The sequence below is a fragment of the Haliotis cracherodii genome, unplaced genomic scaffold (genome assembly GCF_022045235.1).
Source record: "Haliotis cracherodii isolate W230 unplaced genomic scaffold, xgHalCrac1.p SCAF_3, whole genome shotgun sequence".
Lineage (NCBI taxonomy): Eukaryota > Metazoa > Mollusca > Gastropoda > Lepetellida > Haliotidae > Haliotis > Haliotis cracherodii.
Window position 1 is genome coordinate 35,273,862 of NW_027266286.1, and position 23,049 is coordinate 35,296,910.

Sequence of the window (23,049 nt, forward strand, 5' to 3'; positions counted from 1 at the left end):
CCATTACAAAAATATAGAAAATGAACTTTAAACAAAACTCTTGAAACAGATGAAAAACACCATTTCTGCATTTACATACTCGGCCTCTTAAACATACATGTTTAACCTAACTACTAAATGCAGAATATAAATAATCAACCATTCCAATCAATTGTCTTTTAGAGTCTCTGAAACACATAACTGCAATGTCAGTTAAACACTGATTAGTTCACTTTTCACTTGGTACCAGCAAAACAAGTTTGGTCACTGGTCGACGTAGTTCAGAGTCTTTATCTGAACACTGCGGACAAAGCCATCTTTATCGGCGTCTACACTGATCACACGTCCCATAGACCAGCAGGATCTATGGAGATTGTCATCTTTGACGAGCACAATGCCGTTGATCATCAGATTGCGTTGAGGTGTATTCCACTTCTGGCGTTCTTGTAGAGAGAGCAGATACTCCTTTTTCCATCTTGTCCAGAACACGTTGGCAAGATACTGGATTCTGCTCCATCGCCGACGCATGTACATATCGTCTCGTTGAAACTGTCCAGGAGGAGCTACATATACGTTGGACTTCATCTTTAGCAGATGATTTGGTGACAATGGAGTGAGGTCTCTGGGATCACTGGAAGATGTTGTCAGAGGTCTTGAGTTGATTATCTCTTCAACTTCACACATCAAGGTTCTGAATGACTCGTCCTCTATTCTATCTCCAAACTCATACAGCATTGGAGCCAGAACCTTTCTAACTGATCGCACCATCCTTTCCCAGGACCCTCCCATGTGGCTAGCTGATGGTGGGTTGAAGTGCCAGTCTATGTTGACTTTTAGCAGATGAGATTTCACTTGGTTTTGGTCCATTTCCATTAGAGCTTCCTTCAGTTCCCTTGTAGCCCCAATGAAGTTGGTCCCGTTATCAGACCACATCTCCTGCACAGGTCCTCTTCTGGCAACAAAATGACGTAGAGCATTGAGAAAGGAGTCTGTGTCGAGAGAGTTAGCAGTTTCTATGTGGACAGCTCTGCTCACAAGGCAAGTGAACAACACTCCATAACGTTTGACCTGCTTCCTGCCCTCCTTGATGATGAAAGGGCCAAAGTAATCAACACCAGTGAATGTGAACGGTGGTCCTGGACTTGTTCTACTTGGTGGTAAGTCGGCCATTTTCTGTTCACATGTTGGGGCAGTTAGGCAACGACATGTCACACACTGATGAAGCACATTTCTGACTGTTGAGTTGGCACTGACCACCCAGAGGTTTCTCTTAGCACTGACAACACATGATTTCTACCAGCATGACTCAGCTTATGATGGACGTCACGAATGATGAGTGTTGTCACATGGTTCTTTCTTGGTAAGAGTATCTGGTGCTTCATGGATTCTGGAACTTGAGCCTTGTTGAGTCTGCCTCCAACTCTGAGTACTCCATCAGAATCTATGAATGGATCCAACTTGGAGACAGAACTGCTTCTTGGTACTCGGCCTCGTTTACCAGATGAGTCTTGAAGAGAATTGATTTCACAACTGAAAGTCTTTGACTGAACATACTTAACTACAGCTTTTGAAGCATGCTCTAGGCGTTTTACGATGAACACTTCTGTCGTTTGGCAGTCAGGGACATGTTTCTCTAACTGGCACTTCATCCGTTCTTGAAGAATGTCCATCACACAACTGTAGACTGCAACTGCACGTTTCAATCTGTACCAATTTGAATAGCGATTGATCAGACAGTCCATACCACTTTCACAGATTTGAGCTTGTGTGACACACGATTCTACAGTCTCTCCACACTGTTCATCACAGTCAGTTGGTAGTTGCTTTATTTTCCATTCCGTTTCAGGAGTTCTGAGAAAAACTGGCCCATTGAACCACTTGTCGTCCTGGAGTAGTTTTGCTATAGTTGTTCCCCTTGAGGCGACATCAGCAGGATTGTCATATGTATCAATATACTTCCACTGGTTAGGAGAAGAGAAATCACGAATGAGCCGGACCCTGTTGGCAACAAACAGGGGGAATCTCTTCTTCTCACTGTTGATGTAGTGGATAACCGTTGTTGAGTCTGTGTAGTATGAGACATTGTCTATTTTCACATCAAGTTCTTTAAGGAGTTGTTGTCCAATTCTGATTGACATAGTTGCTGCTGTCAGTTCTAGACGAGGAATAGTGACAGTTTTCACAGGAGATATTCTTGACTTACCCATCAGGAAGGCAACATGGATGTTCTCACTCTTGTCACACAGTCTGAGATATACTACACATCCATATCCCCGAGTGCTTGCGTCGGAGAACACATGCAGTTGAGCTGATGTGACTTCCCCAAAGTCAAATGGCTTTACACACCATGGAATGTTCAGAGTTTTCATCAAGTCAAGTTCTGACAACCATTTCTTCCATTCACATGCAAGTTCACTAGATATGTCATCATCCCAATCTAGGCTTTGGTCGGTGCACAAGTCCTGGAGTATCTTCTTTGCAGGCAGAATAACTGGGGACACCATTCCAAGTGGATCATACAATGAAGACACGGTTGACAGGATTCCTCTGCGAGTCACTGGTTTGTCTGGTAACTCCACAGAAAATCCAAACATATCAGAGTTCACATACCATCTCATGCCCAGGGCTCGTTCTATTGGTAGATCATCATAGTCAAGGTCTCTGGACTGCAGCTCTTTGGAATGATCATCTGTGGGAATCGACTTCAGTAGATTTCTGCTGTTAGATGTGAACTTGGTTAATCTGAATCCACCATCTGCACAGGCTGATACAAGATCTTGCACCAAACTCACAGCTGTGTCTTCATCCTTTGCAGCTTTTAAGCAGTCATCTACGTAGAAGTTCTTTCGGATGGTCTCAGCAACAAGAATACCATACTTTTCTTCTGCTTTGGATGCTGTGTGTTTCAAGGCAAAGTTGGAAATGCTTGGGGATGACACGGCACCGAAGATATGTACAGCCATTCTGTACTCTTTAAAGTCAGTATTAAGATTACCTTCTAGCCACCAAAGGAATCTCAGATGATCGTGTTGTGAAAATGGAACCTTTACTTGATAAAACATAGCCTCCACGTCACTCATGAAAGCTACTGGTTCGTCCTGAATCTTGTCAGCACACCAATCAGAGAGTTCATTAAATCAGGTCCCTGGAGAAGTCTGTCGTTAAGAGAAGATCCTTCATATCTGGCACTGCAGTCGAATACAACACAAATTTTCTCAGGTTTCCTTGGGTGGTAAATACCATGGTGTGGAAGATACCAGACGTTATCAGCAGATGCAGAGAGTTCATCATCAGGCACAGGATTGGCAAAACCTTTCTCTAGGAGATTGTTGATGAACACAGTGTAGTCTCTGTGGTAGGTTTCACTTTCCAGCATCTTCTTTCTCTGCCACTTAACTCTGCTGAGTGCTTGTTGTCTGTTGTTTGGAAAGTAGGCATTAGGATTCCGGAACGGTGGTGGTAGCTGATAGTGACCATTGATGAACTCCACATTCTGTTCAACCATATCCATAAACCGCTTGTCTTCTCTGGAATAGCCACGTTGACCAGGAAGATCACCAATGTCTTGTTCGCTGAAGTCCTTCTCCAGGAGTTTCACTACAGTGTCCGTTGTTAAAGATTCTTTTACAACCGTTGATTCAGTGAAGATCACTCTGTTGCAGCAAAGAGAATTCTGAACCTGATCATATTTCACATGCAGAGGCCCATTTACAGTCCATCCGTGTTTATATAGCACAGCAAAGGGACCATTGTCACCCGAAGGGATTACTTGTTGTGGTTCCAGTGCTTGAGGACAATTGCTTCCAAATTAACAGTCCAACTTCAAGATTGGGATACACACTTGGAAGCTTGTTTGCCATGTCATGAAGATAAGGCCATTTCTTCAAGAATTCTGGATCAGGAATTTGATCACGGTTGACAGGGAAATCATTTTTCACATATGTCTTTGGAAGTGGAACAGGATTAGCACAATCAATGTCCATAACCACAAGACCAGTCACCACTGAGGTCGGCACAATGTAAATACCATGCATCATGCGAAGCTTTAAGGTTGTCTGTGTTGATGGAGCACCAAGCTGACACTGAAAATCTTCAGTCATGAAACACCCTGAGCTCCAATTATCCAGGAAAGCATATGTCTTTATGTTCACACCATTGTCTTCAAGATGCACTGTAACTGGAAGAATCGACTGGAGAACTGTTTCCATGGCATCTGAAGTTGCTGCACTGCAGGACGTGGTTACACCATCGCTTGACCTTGATACTTGTTTGGCTTGAGTGTCTGTTAACTGCGGTGTTGATTTCATGGTGAAGTTGTCATCATGAAGTAAAGTTGGATGACGCTTCTCGCACTTCTTACAGAGTCTTTTCTTCAAACATCCTTTAACAGTGTGGTTGTAAGCGAAACATCCAAAGCACATTTTCTTCTCCATCATAAAGCTTCGTTTCTCAGTGAGCGTCTTTTTGGCAAATTCGAAACAGTCGTCAATATCATGCGACTTTGAACAGAAATAACATGACAGTGGTCTTCTCGGTTTATCAGTTGAGGAACTGGAATTAACTGAAGTAGCAAATGCAGTTGATCTAGACTTTGATGATGGTTGTCTGCCCTTAGTTGTTTTACCTTGTGAAGATGTACTTAACTGTTCTCTATGCTGCATGGCTTCTTCTCCAAACGCTGGTTCGTTGGCCGATTTGGCAGCAATGTCAATGAACTCGACAAGATCTTTGAACTCCATTGACCTTGAACTGATGATATGGCACTTTGTCACTCGATCTCTCCATCTGTTCTGAAGATGAGATGGCAATTTGTGGACAATTGCTTGAAGATTCGGAGCATGGTTCAGCACTGACATGTGGGATATGTTCTTCATTGCATGGAGACACTTTGTCTGGAACACAGAGAACTTCTTCAGTTTCTGGCTGTCATCATACTTGATATCAGGCCATAACATAACCTGGTTGATGTAGGACATTGACACCTTATATGGATCACCATATTCCTTGTCCAACAGCTCCCTTGCTTCTGTATATCCATCGAACTGAGACATATCAAGTCTTTCGGTTCACCTTCCAGTTGCTGATCGAGGTAGCACAGCCTGTCTCTGTCACAGTTAGTATGAGGCACTATTCTAGCATCAAATGCCATCATGAAGGATCCATATTCAATTAGGTCACCTTTGAACTTTGGTACTTCAGGTTGAGGGAGAAACATGGCAGTCAACATCTGTTGCTGAGCTTGGACCATACTTTCTGTTCCAGGTTGAGTAAACGTTGAGCTGAATGCAGGAGGATTTAAGCTGGGAGGCGTTACAGTGTCACAGACCGGAGTGTTATGCTGAACATGTACAGTACTCTGTTGACTGGAGGAAACAGGATATATAATGTCTTTAGCATCATGTTGCAGTTCTGATTGAGCATGCAGATGATCACCTCGTGGCTGTACAATTGGTGGCACTGTTGTTTGAAATGATGGAGACTCCATTTCTGCATATACTCTCTCCCTTGCCTCAGCCTTTGCAATTTCAATATCAAGCTTTATTTCTTCTAACTTGCGAATATCTTCAAACTTGACCTTTTCTGTAAGCAATTCTGCAAGGCGAGCTCTCTCCTTGGCTCTTGCTGATTGTGTTGAACTTGTTGACTTAAATGAAGATCTTGAAGCAGAGTCAATGTTGTCTGCAAGTTGAACTTCTATGTTGGAGATCCATTGGGAAACGTGTTCTCTGTATTTGATGAAGTCGTGTTCCTTTTCTTTATTCGACTTGCTCTCAATACTCTTTAGCTCTTCTGTCTCTAATGCAGCAAAATATGCATCAAAACACATTGTGTATTGATCAAACAGTTCATTTAGATGTTGATAACTCATCTTCACTAAGTGCAAATTATCTCCACGTTCCATGAGCCTTGAGATTTCGTTGCGCTTCTTTGTCACTGCTGTGGTAGTTGCTATCTGTTTATTCTTCCAAAGTCTGAGTCTCTCAACTTTCCCTTTATCAGTTAGAGTCCTAACCTTTCTAAGATTTCGACCTTCACTTTCTCCTTCATCTTCTTCAAAGCTCACTTGTCTATTCTGCTCATGTGACAGATCAGTCTCATCATCAACTATTGAATAATCATGACTTGTTGCCATGGTTACGTTGTACTTGAAAAGTCACAGTTCAGTTTTAGCTTTTTATCAATTTCAGTTTTGGACAAGTCTAGTTTCAACGTTATCTTGCAGTATAAACTAATGTAGATGCAAGAAACACAAACTTCTGACACTCGCACCCACAAGGAATTTTATTACATGATGTTGAGCGTTAATCACAATGTTCAGTACAAACGTTGAATAATAACCCTTCAAACATAATCGTTGGTAAAGGAGTTGAATTGAAGAGCTGACGTTGAACGGTAAAGGCGACTTCAAAATACAACTTCAAACTATGTTTACGTTCTAAGGCGTTATAATGAGGCAATTTCAGTTTCGTTGTAAGACGACTATCTTTGTTTACATTGTTTACGTTGAATACGATGGTGGGTGAGGTTCAGAAAACTAAAATAGAAAGAAAATACAATTCTTACTTTAGGCTGAACCAATTAAATAGTCAAAATGACCAATTTAAAAGAATAACAAACAACTGTCTGACAAAATACTCAAAATTGCTTACAACTGCCAAATGGTTACTGAATTGAAGTTATAAATGCATTGAACACTTAAGAGATAACATAATATTAACTTTGGCATTGAAAAATATGAGTTTACTTACATTTGTGTTGCTTTACACTTTGGAGAATGTAACTGTGGTCCTAACAAGATGGAGATTTGACTGATTGTGTGGGGAACATGTGCTTTTTAGATCATGTGACTTGAAATGGAATTGAGGCTGTAAACAAGTAATTAATTTATCTGCAAAAGTTTATTGAGAAATGGGGATTTGAACTCACAATGTCTAGCTTTCAAAGGTCATGTGACATATTATGACCAAACACTTTATCCACTAAGCCAAAGTGAGGAGGTTCAAATGAAAATGACTTTAAGTGGACCAAATGTTTAACTAAGAAAAACTTTGATTTTTAAAAATAAATGAAACTTAAAGGGGCACTGATCTAACGCAATTCCCTGGGACTGGTTGTTGCCTTTGTTATTGTTTTTTTCCAAGTGAGTACCCGGATGTATAGCAGAAATCTAGACTAGTTCGCGACCTCTGCTGCGCCATTCGTAAGCGCATTAGTCGGTAAGCGCATTATGGGTAGTAATAAGGGCGTATGGTCACACTGATCAACAAAATGAAATACAGTTTTCGAGATAATAAGGAAATGTAACTTTGTGGGTAGCATCGGTAATGGTGACGAAGTTTTGATAAGTCACTTGCTTGGTAATTTTGCGATTTTCGTTGACACTATTTTGACTTGCAACACAAGGTAAATATTTCACCTGAGCATTGCTTTTTTTATAGTGTGTATATTTTTTTACTGTCAAATGTGTAACAAATTTATTAAAGGTCTAAATATTCAGTTATTGTACAAAGTGACTGAAAAGCATTTCCATCTGTATTATTATGATAACGAATTCCAAACATTTTGATGTTTAATGTCATCACCAAGAGACTGAAAATGTTATGTTGAAAAGTACATTTCTATGTTGTTTGGCTTCTAATCTTACATAATAATCTGTTGTGATGTTTGTAGGCCCTTTTGATCGTCTTAATCAATCTGGACAGATTTTTTAGTCAAAATGACTGAAATATTTACACATTTAATAAATTGCCTGAGAGAATCACATTTTACAAATTGACGGTAATATATACACGCTTACAAAGGAAAAGACCTGTGAAAACAACGTCTATCGCTCATTGAAGAATTTCCCAACCAAGACGTAGAGAAACAAGAATGAATCGGTTCAAATGAAGGAAAACAAAATGCAAATATCATAATTACAACCTACCAAATGTATGTGTATAAATTTTAGGCAGCTTCCTTGTTCGAGGAATGTATCCGTGAATATCCACACAAAGGAACAATTACTCACTCGTCTGCAGCTGTACAAAGAAACTTATTCGATGTCACATGTCTCAGTAACAATCAAATATTTTAAAAGATATATATCGTTTCGGGATATTATAACCCGTGTTCGTTTCTCAACTGATCACCTGGATTGTTTCAGGTGTCTTACATAGGTGTCAAGTCTCACTGGTCGGCTGAGAAAGCCCACGTGACAACTATTTTCATAACGTCCACGGTTCCTAAAAAATCCATTGAGTGATAGATAACAATGATCAATCAATCAACGTATTAACAGTTAACCCTTTGAACAAAGTATGTTGTTTTTACATCGGCACTTCACACCATGGTATGAGTGTATTCCCTTTGTTTTAGTAAACCTAGACATGTAAACACTGTGCAAGATAACAGTGATTAATCAATCAACGTATTTTCTGTTAATCCTTTGATGACTAGGAACGATCCGTTGATTTACAAAAAAAGTAATCAACTGATCATTCATCTCTTGCTGGGCTGACACGTGCATATTACATAACACACATTTCACCTCACTTCAAACCTGGATTTAGATTGAATAATTACCCCAGACACAATAAATGCCAAATGGGAAACTTTGTCAGGTAATCTTAGTGGTGCTACCACTAATTGTACCTGTAATAAATTCATTAACTGAGCATCAAGTGAATGATGACAAATACACAAGTGTAGGGTTATACCAGAAAACGATGACAACAAGGGAGTAGTAATCATATTATCGACGCAAGCCGAAATCCGAAAATGCTTTCACTCCATGGATACTTTTTTTAGTATTAAACTATAACCATCTGGGGTATTTCCAAATGACGACATCCGATGAGCTCCGCTGTTCTTTTTGTCTGTTTGTTTAGGCTGAAGAAATTAATAAACATGCCCCCTTTGTCGAAATCTTTATAGATCACGGTTAACCAATCAGTGTTTATGCAAAAACACGTAAACAAATAATGCCTCCAGCCTCAAAGTTTATTTAGCTGTCCTTGCAGACGGTAGCCCAGTCTCTGGTCACGTTCAGTTGCGTTGCGTATCATCCGGGTACTCACGGGGGAAAAAACAATAACAAAGGCAACAACTAGTCTGGGGAATTGCGTTAGATCAGTGCCCCTTTAAACCATTACCAAAATATAGAAAATGAACTTTAAACAAAACTCTTGAAACAGATGAAAAACACCATTTCTGCATTTACACAATGTGTCATCGCAAAAATTGGCAATAATATAACGAGATTGACCAAAATCATAACGTAAATTAAATATTTCGTTTTATAAGATTTGAGATATGTTATGCTAAATGGATGTACGGAAATTTCATTTAATCACGACGCCGTAATAGGACTAATAACAAATTACTCCCACTTACTGTCACATTTGTACCCTGAACAAGGCAATGTTTTTCACTTCCAGAATGGCTTGTTTTCCGAGGTTTTGAACCCAAGTTCGAAGAGCTTCCTGCTTCTCAACTGAATGAGAGACTTAGTTCTTTTATGCCGAAGTCAGAAATGCTGAGGGAGATCTTTACTCAAAATCGAGTTTTGTTGGGTTACGTGCTGCCATACACAGGCACATCAGGGGACCGCCATTTGAGCGCAGCATGAACATTATCCAAGACCGGGAATTTCACACTGCAAACAATGTTTTTCTGTCCATGATATATTTTTGCTTTAATTTGCTAAGCAGTTGCTAGATTTCGCTATATTTGCTAAGCTGTTGCTAACATTTGCTTAACAGTTGCTAAAGTTTGCTAAGCAGTTGCTTAAGTTTTCTAAGCAGTTGCTATTTTTGCTATATATCTGCTATTTTTGCTAAGCAATTGCATCAGCAGCTGGTTGATCGGTTTTTATTACGAGTTTACAAAGCTTCGTTTCCGCTAACAGTTTTCTGACTTTATCTCGCGTAGACATTCCTCAAATGAATCTCGGTCTTTGCAATGAAACAGGGCTACCCATTTGGTCTTCTCTCTGAGATCTTTCAGGACAGAGTTGTATTTTTGAGTAAGTACCCAAACGCTATGCTGAGTATGTCTTCCGGAGAATGCTAAATATGAAAGCATATCTTTCTTTTTGGTAAGTTCTTTACTCGCACTGCAGTTGTCTATTATGAAAAGGGTTGATTCTCCTTTGTATTTTTCGTGACATATGTTAACGATCGCCCAGATGAACTCTGTGTACCTCGGGATCATTCATTACCCAATCTCTCCATAGGTATGTTTTATTACCGCTTATAGTCGGGCACAGAATAATAGTATGGTTGAAAACGTCGTCCATTCTGTATATTAAGTTGCCCGTCCATAATCACATACAAATATATGTTAATTTACCAGCCGCTTCCTGGTGCTTCGTTATCTGTATAGTAACACCCTCGCTGGTATTTTCTATTCTCCGCCCACTGCCGTGTAGTTGGTCTTCGTCCGTGGTTCGCATGTCGAGCCATAGCGCATACTTCGTGGTAAGGAATTCAGCCATAGATACATCTCCGAGAGACAGATCTTTCACGACCGCGTTAACTTCTGGGCTTCGCTTTATAGGAGGGAGTTTTTTAATCTCATCCCACTGTTGATATGCTCGCATGCCTTGACTATATAGTTGATTAGGCACGCCCTTGATAGTCAATTCTACTTTTGTGATCTTGGGGTTGTAGAACCTCTCAGTATCTCTTGCAAATGCTTCAGAGGGGTCCTCAAACAACATTAAAATACCCTTCAACGATCTCGCTGGGACGTTAAGATTGATATTCCACGTCGTATCTCTTTTGTTCCTGGTGATCTTTCGGTGTTGAAGCACGCGATCGTACAAAATGGCTAAACTTCCGGTATACTGGTTACGAATTTGTCTGGCTAATTCAGGATCTGTTATCATATCATACTCCAGTGAGATATTTTCAATAGAATAGCTAGTACCATCTTCAGTAGCTTTGATTACTCTGCTGTAGCCCTTAAAAGGGAGTTTGTATTTAACCTATCGGCTAGGGATACTTGATAGAAGGGCATGTGACTATCTAGTAATTCAAAGTCTAGCGGAATATAGAATCGGTTAACTAATGCAACAGCCTTATCTCCTACGACGGTATTATCGCCACTATCAGCACCTACACGCAGTCTCAATGTATTCTGATTACAAATACCTTGGTACTGTAAGTTTTCCCCTTCTTTAGCCTTTCTCCAGAGATCCATGTAACAGAAATATAGATCGCTGTCGTCAATACTCAAAACTTCATTACTGCTAATTTTTATCGCGATTTTCTTAACAATCGCACGACCTATGTTCTGAACGACCTCTCTGCTAGCGTCGGTAGAATTCAAACCAATTGTAAATGATAGTCGTGCAGTTCCCGGAACTAACACATCGTGAGCTCCTAGATTCGGAAAGCGAACCAGAAGCGTTTGATTCTGATCAATGGTACTCGGGTTATTAGTTATAGTTACAGACTGACGAATTGCTTTGACCCCTAATGGATCCCGAAGTCTACATTGTGGGTTTAACTTGCGTCCGTATTGCGAAGACATTGTTATATCGAAATTATGTAACCTAATGTTTGATATAAAAATGGATGATTTTAATCTAGATGAAACCAGCTTTATGAATCTTAACGATGAACTTTTACAATCAACCGTTAATGATTATTACGATGCCTTAAAAGAAAGCCCAATAGGTCGTGACTATTCAAAGTTTACGATAGATAGTAAAGGAATATTGCGACTGCATGGCTCTCCCGATATTGATCTTATGAATTCTCGTACTCGCAAGGCCCTAGCCTTGTCTACGATAGCAAGTAAACATGGCATCAACATTGTTCGTAATGAATTAGCTTTTGTAGACAACTCACGAGAAAAACTTTCTGCGAAGACTACTAAGGTTCTTAAGACTGTGCGTGCTGAACTCGGTACCATAGATAAAGATAATTTGGAAGAAAGCTCGAAGCTGGCTTCGGACGGACTCGGAGAAATCTTGGATACCTACTACGATAATTCCACGTTACAGGTATCACCATACTCGGAGTACAGTATTAGGGAATTACGAGGCCTTGACAAGGCAATGCAAACAAAGCGGGGAGAACTCATCAATAATATAGCCAAGCTATCTGAACTTGACAAGCATATAGCTTATGAGAAAACAAAACTTGAACAGGTGGGTGATGAATTCAGTAGACGCAGCGTTGCAGAAAGATTGTGTAACTTAGAAGACGAAAGATCGGCACGCCTCGAAGCGGCTTCGATTACATAATAGAAAGGCACTTCGTTCACAAATAAGTAGAATTCGAGAAACTATCGATAAAGTCCTCAACAATGATACCACACTGGCCGATAAAATTAAAACATTGTTCAGAGAACAGGCCTAGGGGATAACCATTACCAGTATTTTAACCGCATTAGGATTTATTATATCGACTTTGACTCTCACGTTAACCGGTGGTAGTGGTACAGGGGGTGGCACACCGCCTAGTGATAGGGCTGGTGTAAAAGAGTGGATAAAAAAGCATTTACAAGCATTAGGAGAAGCCTATGTTGTTGATTTTTAGCTGCAATATGTGGTGGCACTTGTGGTTATGCGTCAGTAGGAGCGTCCGTAGATATCTGTGTCTTGACTATTCCCGTTTCGCCTTTGTTTGTTTGCGTTATTAATTCGGTGTTAATATCTGAATTTATACCTGGTTTTTGTTGATCAGTAGCAATAACAATTTTTATTATTATAACCCATCACTTGACCGATCTTAAGTTCCATATTACTCGGAGACATGTATAGTCCCGGCGCATAAACGTAGTCTACTTTGGATTGAGGGTACTGTAATACATCTTGATAACGTTTTAAAGAAGATGGAATATCAACGGTTGAATTAATAGCATCCTCCACGTTTGCGACAAACTGTTTTTGTGCATCGAGCGCCGTCCCAGAACCAATTATTCCCGTTTGTGTTTGCGATTGTGCACCAAGAATTGCCCATACATAAGTTCTTATTGATTCATTAACTCTTACAACTCCTAGGTTAGTAAAATTATTTTCTGCTTTAAGCATGTTAAGAAATTCATTCCAAGCATTTCCAGGTCGTTGCTCAACCTTTTGGACAGTGAAAGCAACACCACCCTTAAAGTTCATACGATCATCTCTCCACTCGTTACTTGAGAGAGCAAAGCTCGGAAGAAGCCGACCTCTTTTCAGTAAATCATCGCTGACTTCTTTAACAGAGTGAGTACCAGCGTACGGAATACCTAGACCATGGTTAACCCAACTCAGACGCCAATCTTTACTCGTAGAAACATTAAGTTCCTGACAAATATGTTTGAATGCCCACCTATTGTACGGATTATTTGTGGAATTCCATGCTCGATCCTGCGGTAATGGAGCACTAATAAGTATATGTCTTATCTGATAGTACACGTGAAATGATAAAACAGACTTATTAAGTTCAAATCCTGGGACATAAAGAGATACACTACATCCTATTGTGGCACACCATATGGCAAAGTTTAACTGATTCTGCTAAAATTGCATCGGATTGTGGAACCAATCGTGCACCATTTTATCGCTAGTTGCCGTGACCCTATATTTTTCAAAGATATCAGGGAATTCAACAACAAAATTAGCACCAGAGCACTTACTAAAATCGACTGATTAGTAATGTAGGTGAGGTGAGGTGAAATGGGGTTTAACGTCGCGTCCAAGATTATTGCACTTATATAGCGACGTGCATGCACGCACGTGTATGTGTGTGTGTGTGTGTGTGTGTGTGTTTGTGGCTGCTTGTAATAGTCCGGACTGATGCCGATTTATAGTGCTAGCACACTGAGATACCATGCCGCAGTTTAACATGAATACCCCACTCAGACACAGTATACTGACTCCGAGCCGACCAGTCCTTGTTTTAGCCCCTTAATGCCGAGTGCCAGACAGGGTAACAACAAGTACCATCTTTTAACGTCTTTTGATTAGTAATGTAAGTTGATTTCATATTTCAGTTATGATATAGTATTTTTGTATATTTTATATGTATGTTACACTCCCAGGAATAACAAATGGTCAGTCTATTCAACTGCTTCATACTATCGATAACTCGGCTGGGCAACTTGAAGTCACTCTCTGCGATGTAACGTATTACCCGCAGTGGACCAATATCAAATATAAGTGCTGCGAGAAATAATAATAAGATACAACTAATTGATGATCATAACATTTACATTATACCTGATGGGTATTACAGCGTATGCTCACTCAATGATGAAATTTTTAAGCCTTTGGGAGCTAGTCTCACCCAAATTGAATCGAATGGGGTGCTGATTTTAAAAGCTGGAGAAAAGAGTATACTTCTTGAAAGGGGTTTATAAGATACACTTGGATTTTATTGGGTTAAACCAATAATACTATCCAATAAAACATTGCAGGGAGTTAAATTGCCCGATTTAGTTCCCTATAAAGAGTTGTGCATCCATCTTGATCAGATCAGTACGACAGATAATATTCAACTCCAAAGACCTTCTACTCTGCTGAGAGCTATTCCAGTCAAAGATGAAAAATACAATAGCAGTAGAACGGAATCTTTCTCATCATTACAATATAAAAAATTAAAGCAGGGCATTATTTCAGATCTCAAAATCAAAATCTGTAAAACATCAACCTGTACATATGAGGATACTTCAGTGTAACACTCCATATTATAAATAATGGTTGATTCATCAGGCCCTGGAACACTCAGACAATGTAATACAATTGCGCTTTCCAATCTCGGAGACACAGAAGGATTTGGTAAACCCGGATCGATGGTAAGTTATACGCTTTACACTTACAAGATAATGTATACAAGCGGAAAGAAATTGCATTCTCAGGTAATCTAGGAGATTTATGCGATGTAGACGTTAGTAGACTCAATAAAAATACTTCGTACAATCTTACTCGCAACGATGATAATAAATGGACTATGATCGAAGAAAAAATCGAGTGCCTATTGAATATCGTCATTACCCCACCATATGTGATGAGGGGTAAGGGTCATCAATTAACTAAGATAATAAATAGTGGGATCCTACTCGGGGCTTATATCCCCTCAAATAGAAAAAGTGTGTCAGTCTCTCCCCTGCCAGAAAACCCAGGTCATATGTTGTTTAGTCGTCCGGCAGTCAAAAATGTTAGTTTAAATTTGGTATAATATAACGATCATTATGAGATTAAAAAAAAACAAGAGAAACGGCTTCCCACATTATGAAAGTGGATGATTGGTTTGTTAAATCTTTATTAGAAATAATAAAGACTTTTTCAATATAATTCCAACGTATTTCATCTAATATTTTTTAATATCTGCGAGTACCGGCACATGTCTTGCAGTCCGACTTCGCAGTGTTTTTTGCCTTTCACTTCGTGGTTCGGCTTATCTGCGGGTCATATCATTTTCTCTCATATTTCAATGGTCAAGTTAGCACCTCGGCTTATCTACGGGGTCGGCTTATCCGCGGTCATATACGGTACTGAATTCAATGATATAAAACAGAACTTGAGTGCAATACATAATCCTTCTACGCTTATTATTGAAGTCTTGTTTGGAGATGTACCGGTAGATGCCTTCGAAATATTACCAGGTCTATCAATTAAATGGCTCGAGAAACACCAACGTCAACGTTGCAGTATTATTTATATGGGAGCATCACCCGTTGCAACTCTTGAGGGGGTCCAAGTTAATAAAAGTGATAGCATTTCTCTTACTAAGATATTTATGCCGTATAATATACATTTAATAAGGTTGATGTACACTCTCAAAACATTTAAGCAAGACCAATTAAAGACTATTATATTATATAATAATATACATTATGGGTTTATATCCGGCACATCTGAAGCATCTGAAAAGATGGATACTGTTGATGGATTTCGATAACATCAAATAAGCGACATAAAACATAGAATAGAGAAGGAGAGGGAGTTGAGACTTGGATTCTATAAAAAGTATCGCAGAGCCGTGAATGCTCTCGACCGAGTTGACACCGCGCTTGTAACGGCTCGCATGGGACTCGGTGTAGCCTGTGTTGGTTTACTATCAACTATTATCACCGCGCCTACCATACTTGGCATGGAAATAGCGGCTGGAGTCTCAGGACTGGCAGGAATAGCGATAAAATTCATTTCTCGTAAGTTGCACAAGAAAGCATTAAAACATGATAATATTCGGATACTCGCCAAAGCAAAGTTGAACAGCATTGAGGATCATATTTCAACGGCAATGGTTGATTGTAAGATATCCGAGGAGGAGTTTCGTTTGGTGCTGTCAGCATGGTCAGAACTCACTAAATACAACGCAATGAAGCAGGAGATTCGATCAAATTCTCATAAGACCAGTGGTATTAGCGAAGACGAGATAAAAAAGTTCATAGAACAGGGGAGGCAACAAGCGCATCAATTATTCTGTGCCAAAACCAAAGAACTGGTTGGAGATTAAAATTAGATTGCTTCCTATCGTTGGATCACATTTAAACGAATGCTTACATAAGTATATAATAATGGAGAATTACAAACCAACAAAGGAAGAACTCGAAAAAAGCTATCGAAGCATTTATGTTCAGGGACAAAATTATCAAATTGAGAGAATTACCACAAGGTATATATTACATCAGTGATATCAAACCAACCAAATACGGTCATCAATTGTTTCTTTCCAATTATCAAGAAGAGTATATAGTCTGGTCTCCTAGTAAAATGAACGAAGAACTTAGTAAAAATGTTGAATATAAATTTGTGAAAAAATAATGGTATACGTATGAGTAAAAATAATAGAGAATATTTTCATTACAATTTAGTTTAATGTCATGACGATCGTTGAATCGCATCATCGTTTTTGCATTAATAATTCCCTCTGTAGAAGTGGTATTGGTATATAAATCTGACACCAGTGGAAGTGAGCCAGAACCATCATTACCTATACTACTGACATCTTTACCTCTTGACAGTTTGGAAGTACCTATGACAACAGTGAATCTTGGTAAATCCATGATGCAGGATGTTCAAGAGACATCTTCACCTCTGGACAGTTTTCAAACACTTATGACACCAGTGAATCCAAAACAAATCCATGATGCAGGATGTTCAAGAGACATCTTCAGCTGTGGACAGTTTTCAAACACCTATGAAACCAGTGAATCCACAAAAAATCCATGATGCAGGATGTTCAAGAGACAAAGTTTTCGGATGGACGTTAGTGTTTGAAAAATTCATAAAAAAATGGAAAATTAATAAAACCAATTTTTTTCCTTTAGACTGCACCCTCCATATGACACAGATTATATGGACTAAGGTTAAGATGAATCCACTGAATAATCTAAGAGAAACCGCACGGACAAAGTCTTCAGATGGACATTAGGGTTTGAAAAAATCATAAAAAATGGAAAATTAATAAAAACATTTTTTTTCTTTTGACTGCACCCCTCCATATGACACAGATTATATGTACTAAGTTTTAGATGAATCCACTGAATAGTTTAAGAGAGATCGTGCGGACAAAGTTTTCAGATGGACAGACGGACGGAATCTTGGTATAACTATATACCCCCGACATTGTCGGGGGTATAAAAATTAGAACAATAAAAAAGGAATATGATTGGTTGATACACGATGGGTGTGTGCCCTATGGTTAATGAATGGCTAGACAGAGAGGAATACTTAATCCTGTTGGACTGGCACTAACCTTCTTGACATATTTACTGGGTGCTTGGAAAGAGATTATGGTGTCACTATATAGCTTGCATGGGGGCTAATCTTTAATGAGTCTGAATTGAAGTAATTGCTGAATGTTCTAATATAGGCGATGACAGATTTACTGAAATAAAATAGTTCAAGGCAATCTATAAGACTATGTAGACATGTCTTTTGTCTGAGAGATGGGATCTTTATACCTTAGGCTAGCATTTATCTAAAAGCTTCAAATCTATTACCGTATTCGACGTAATAAGCGCCCCGCTCTAATAAGCGCCCACGTCGATATTTGCTAATATATTGGCTAGTGAACAATCTCAATTAGCACCCCTTCCGATTGATCAATGTACATAAGACTTATTTATTCGTGTATAATACGCACTCGTGTGTTATATGTACCCTTAATTAATTAAGTCCTGGAAAGATATATCTTTCGTATATAAACATTTCAGGCTGTCAGCATAAACCACGAAATCTACGATCTTTTAACACCAAAATGATATTCTGAAAAAAGCCCCCTATTTCTAATTTTGAGAGCGCCCTGGGCGCTTATTACGTCGAATACGGTAACATGATTAAACCATGTAGACATAACTCTTGTCTTACTGAATAGTATGTCTAGGAGATGCGCTCCCGTTACCTTAGGCTAGCATCTATCTAAAAAGCTTTAACTTGAAACTTGAAACTACTTATATTTTATATATGCATTTTACCTGATGATAAGCATTACTTGCTTAACTATAGTTATATGAAATGATGTATAAATATTACACCATGATAACTCATAAAATCACTTGATGTGGATCTAATTATCATAGGAAAACTTATTATAAATGTTATATCATGATAGAAAACAACTATATGCAGGATGAGACTTGAAGTATTTTAGTAATGTATTGAAATGTAATGCGCGTTTAAGACGACGTTGTTTCGGGGAAGGTTCACTGGCCTCCGTGTATAAACTATCAACAGGAGATGTCCGTAAAGCTCCAAGACAGAGCCTCAATCCCTTATGATGTATTGAATCCAATTTCTGTAAACTTTTACAGTCTCCACCATAAATGATCGACCCATAATCTACTTTTGATGAATCAGTGATCTGTACAAATGGAGAAGGGTTTTCTGATCCCCTCTCAGGCATTTTGCTTTGAGATATTTAATATGTGGCAGGAATGTCAGATGACGATAAAAAATAAGTCTGAAAAACTGGGCCTCCTTAACTACTTCAATGGGGTTGCCAGATAGAAACAGTTCTGGCTCCTTAAGTGTCAAACTAGTTTTATCTTTGGAAAATTTAAAGTCACTTTTATTCAGACACAATTGCAGTTGTCTCTCAATAGCATGCATGTTTTTACCCCGACAAGAAATATTAAAATCATCCAAAAACAGCGATCCATCTACTGAATCGCTTACAACTTTTGAAAGACTATTTGTCTTGATACTGACTGAACAGTGTGACAGACAAAATATTGCCTTGTGGGACACCCTGATCCTGATTGTAAAGGTCAGAGAGGTTTCAACCCACTCAGACTTGAAATTGCCTGTCTGTTATAGTGTCAAAAACTGTGATATAAAATGAGACAAACGACCTCTCAAACCAAAATCATGTAAATCCTTTAGAATGCTTTTTCCGGGTAGTATCGTATGCTTTCTCTAGATCAAAGAATATTGATACTGTTGTTTGTTTATCACAGCCTTTTTAACAAATGATTCTAATCGTACTAAATGATCAATAGTTCTTCTATTTTTTCGGAAACCACATTGAATATGAGTAATTAGATTATTGCTTTCAAAATACTATACTAATCTGTTATTTACCATTCATTCCATGGTTTTGCAAACGCACCTGGTTAATGATTTACGGCAATAATTTGGGGGATCTCCTTGATCCCGGCCAGGTTTTGGTATTTGGACTACAATGGCATTATGCTACGAAGGAGGAAAATTCAAGAGGTGATAATGGATATTATAATCTCCTGTTGCTCTATCATGAGCTTGTCCAAGGGTAGTATGAAGCCCATATAATGTAAATACTTCATTATGGTCTACACCATTGTCCGAATTAAAATTGACGTTTTTCTTCTCCTGCTGTTTCTGAGAATTTTTAAACTCCAGGACATAATTTGATGATGAAGAATGTTTGGCTGGAGTTTCTCCAAGTTTATTTTCAATTTCAGTTTTATCAGTCACTAACTGATCACCATCTTTAAGATGGTGAACAGAAGATTTTGAATCTTTGCCCTTTATTTCTGAACCATGTTCCGCAACCTTGGATATGGGTGTACAAGATCTTATTTTGGTTGGCTGGTTGGTTGGTTTGTTGTTTAACGCCACACTCTGCAATATTATGGCTATATGATGGCGGTCGGCAAATAATCGAGTCTGGACCAGACAATCCTGTGAATAATATCATGAGCATCGATCCATGCAATTTTAAGCATTGTTCATACATGGTCTTCAATAAGGTCCCTACTGTCCAGTGTGTCCACACCTTGTGAGTTCTCATTTATGTTTATTTCAGTTTATGTGCCTAGGGGCAGTTGAGGTTTGGTGCAATTTTTGTTGTTGATACGACATGCAGCACGTGGAATTTCTCGTTCAACCCACCCACCACACCAAGAGGGTTTCTTCTACTTTGTAGCTATTGTTCTGTCAAGTAGCAGAATAAACTTGACCTTTTTACTTTAAATCCAAAGTTGTGTTACAGGCTTTCTTAACCTGCCACATCGTTTAATGTTGAGTTTGTCTCTACAAAGAGATTTTACGACAATTCAATGCCTTCATAGCGATTGGAAATTGCCACAAGGCCTATAGTCCTTGCCAAATTGCCCAATAGTTAAGGTACCATAAGGACGAGTAGAAATTTGCCATGTTAAGGGGTTTGTTATATAATGATGTAAGGGAGGTAACTCTAAACCTGGAAGTATTTCTATAATAAGAACGCAATGTTAACATAGTTTGGAATGTTTGTGTGAGTGTTGTGATGATGTCATAGTAATACCATTGTGTTGTCAGTTATGGTTTTGATCTGAACAAGTAAACATCATTTGAGTTTACCGGCGACTTGAGTCTTCTTTCAATATGTTACCATTGTAAGGACTTGTGGACTAAAAATGCTGTCTTCTGCTGTCTCAGCAACTAACTTTTAAACTCGCACCTTCAAAGGTTCTGCATAGAAACCATGGAGACCCGGCATGATACATCAACATCGTTTGTTGCACATTTTTGTTGTTGCCCCGCCATTGTAGTAACATAATGTCATTGTCAAGTTAGGATTCGAAAAATCTTATGACAATGTATATGAAGTTATGTGAAGAATGTCGAGGTATCAAAGATTCCATAAAAAAATCCAAATTAAAACATCTCTATTGAAATGTTCTGTTCAGTGTCACTGGTGACTTCAAATCTGCCATAATTTCCGCAAACTGTCTTTAGGAATGCCATCATAGTGAATTTTGAAAAGGTTACGACTGACCAGATTTCCCGGAGTGAATTGACCTTTTTGTTTGTATGATCAGATTCTTTGAGAAAACCAACCAACTTCCCACTTACATTCTTACTATACCAATTACATGATAGTTAAAATGAAATAGAAATTCAAACTGACAAAAGAGAAATAATTCAGCTTGGGTAAGAGTAGTCGGTGTTATGACAGACATCACTTGCATGTAAACATAATGGTCAATCGTTTGCGAGTTCAACTCCATGCATGGTTGTGGGGAGCTTTGACTGGTGGTAGAAATAGTATAGACAGCTCCATTAACAGGCTATAGCTCTGAGGAGTTTGGGTGGGTCTTGGGAAAGGGAGGTCACTCTTGGTTAAAACTCGGTTTAAGTAAGAGTCATACTACATACTTTGCTGTCCCAATTATTCAAAATGGCCAGATCAAAGGTCTTTTCAAACACTCAACAATGTACATGCAATGGCATCGATCAGAGCAGCTGTCACACACCCCAGGGTCTGTAGCTTCAGGACACACACCCAAAGAGGTCTGTTTTGGAAGCCAATTACATGTGATTTCAGCACCTTGGCATTGGATATTTTAATACTTTCCACCAATGTTATGAATTTTTGTCTCTCAGGTACTTGACTTCAGATATCTAGGAAAATTAAATCGCAAATCGTTTTTCACAATCACATCATGCACTTTCAGGTAGATCTAGTGCATCATATCAACCAACATTAACTGTTTTATCCTCACATTGAAGATTTTTGGAGTGGATAAAGAATATGTTTGCCAATGTTTTCACTCAAGGATCTAAGAGATAATTTTAAGGATTGAGTTCGGGGGTAACCTTTCCTTACCCTAATTATCGAAGAGGCATGTGTGATCGCGGTGATACTATTGGGTGGCGAACACATTCTTTAATCGCATACTGTTTACGGGTTTAATTTTGAATACACTGACACAAATGCAACATTTATATTGATAAACGCCAACAGTTTGAGTAAAAAAGTTGAGTTCTTTACACTTCAAACAAACCATGACTCATGTGGCACAAGCTCCAACAAATAGTCCAAACACGTCTCCGAGTTACCTACACTCTAGTGTCAGTCGTAAGAAGGCGAGGGGGCACACCTGGGCGGGGGAGAGACTCATTATTTGACGATGTTAGCAATCATTAACAACGTACCTATCATCGTAGGCGAAGTCTGCATCAAGGGTGTTGAGGTAGAGACACAGGGAGACGAGACACGCTGCTAATACCGGGTAATCCATTCTCTGTCTTTGCCGTAACGTTTTGCCATGTCGAGACTATTTACTTCAATGAAAATAGACGCCAAGCGCATGCGCAGACACTGAAGTGTTGATCAAAGGATTTGGTTAGCTGAGCCGGTTTGGGATAAGCACAAACACACGCGTGTTTGTAAGGAGACTAAATAGTGGAGTATACGTAGCCCGATGTATACTTGAATTCCACTCCAGCTAAACACGTTATTACAACCCAATCCCTATTTAACGTTTTGACGATCAGAAAAGGTCAGCTAACAGTGTAGTGTAAATATAGAACTGTAAGCTCCCCATGTGAATAATTAATTCTTTGGAATGGTGAAATTGCTCGAAATCTGTCTTCCTCTGTGGCTGGGAAACAGGAGCGCGCAAAAGAACTAATTTAAAGTTTTCATATTTTTAAAAATATTATAATCATGTAACGAAAGGGTGGAGAATGGGTGGGTCTTAAATAAGTATTTGAACCCTTTAATATCTTATAAATATCGATTGAGTCACAGTCCAAATACGAATAAATGACATGATTTTATTGGCTAACAAAGTGCAACACACGTGCCACAAGATCTTCTTGATTAAAAACATTTCGTATTAATTTTACTGAATACAATATGTGAATATAATACCAGAGATAATAAGACCATAATTTAATTGTAAGAC

At 38.9% G+C, this 23,049-nt stretch overlaps 2 protein-coding genes across 3 annotated transcripts in view; both read right to left on the reverse strand.

Annotated features, from left to right (window-relative positions):
* LOC139475942 (protein O-mannosyl-transferase TMTC2-like) overlaps positions 1-22,419 on the reverse strand; it is a 555,954-nt gene extending 533,535 nt beyond the window's left edge. For both annotated transcript variants that reach the window (XR_011654036.1, XM_071259155.1), the window contains exon 1: positions 22,295-22,419. Coding sequence is in view for 1 of the 2 variants with exons in the window: in XM_071259155.1 (XP_071115256.1) it covers positions 22,295-22,380 (86 nt within the window). In the remaining variant the exon portion in view is untranslated. The remainder of the gene's footprint in view (positions 1-22,294) is intronic.
* Positions 244-747, reverse strand: LOC139475946 (uncharacterized). The gene has a single exon (XM_071259159.1). The coding sequence runs from the start codon at positions 745-747 to the stop codon at positions 244-246; it is 504 nt and encodes a 167-aa protein (XP_071115260.1).
* Positions 22,420-23,049: the final 630 nt, after the last annotated feature.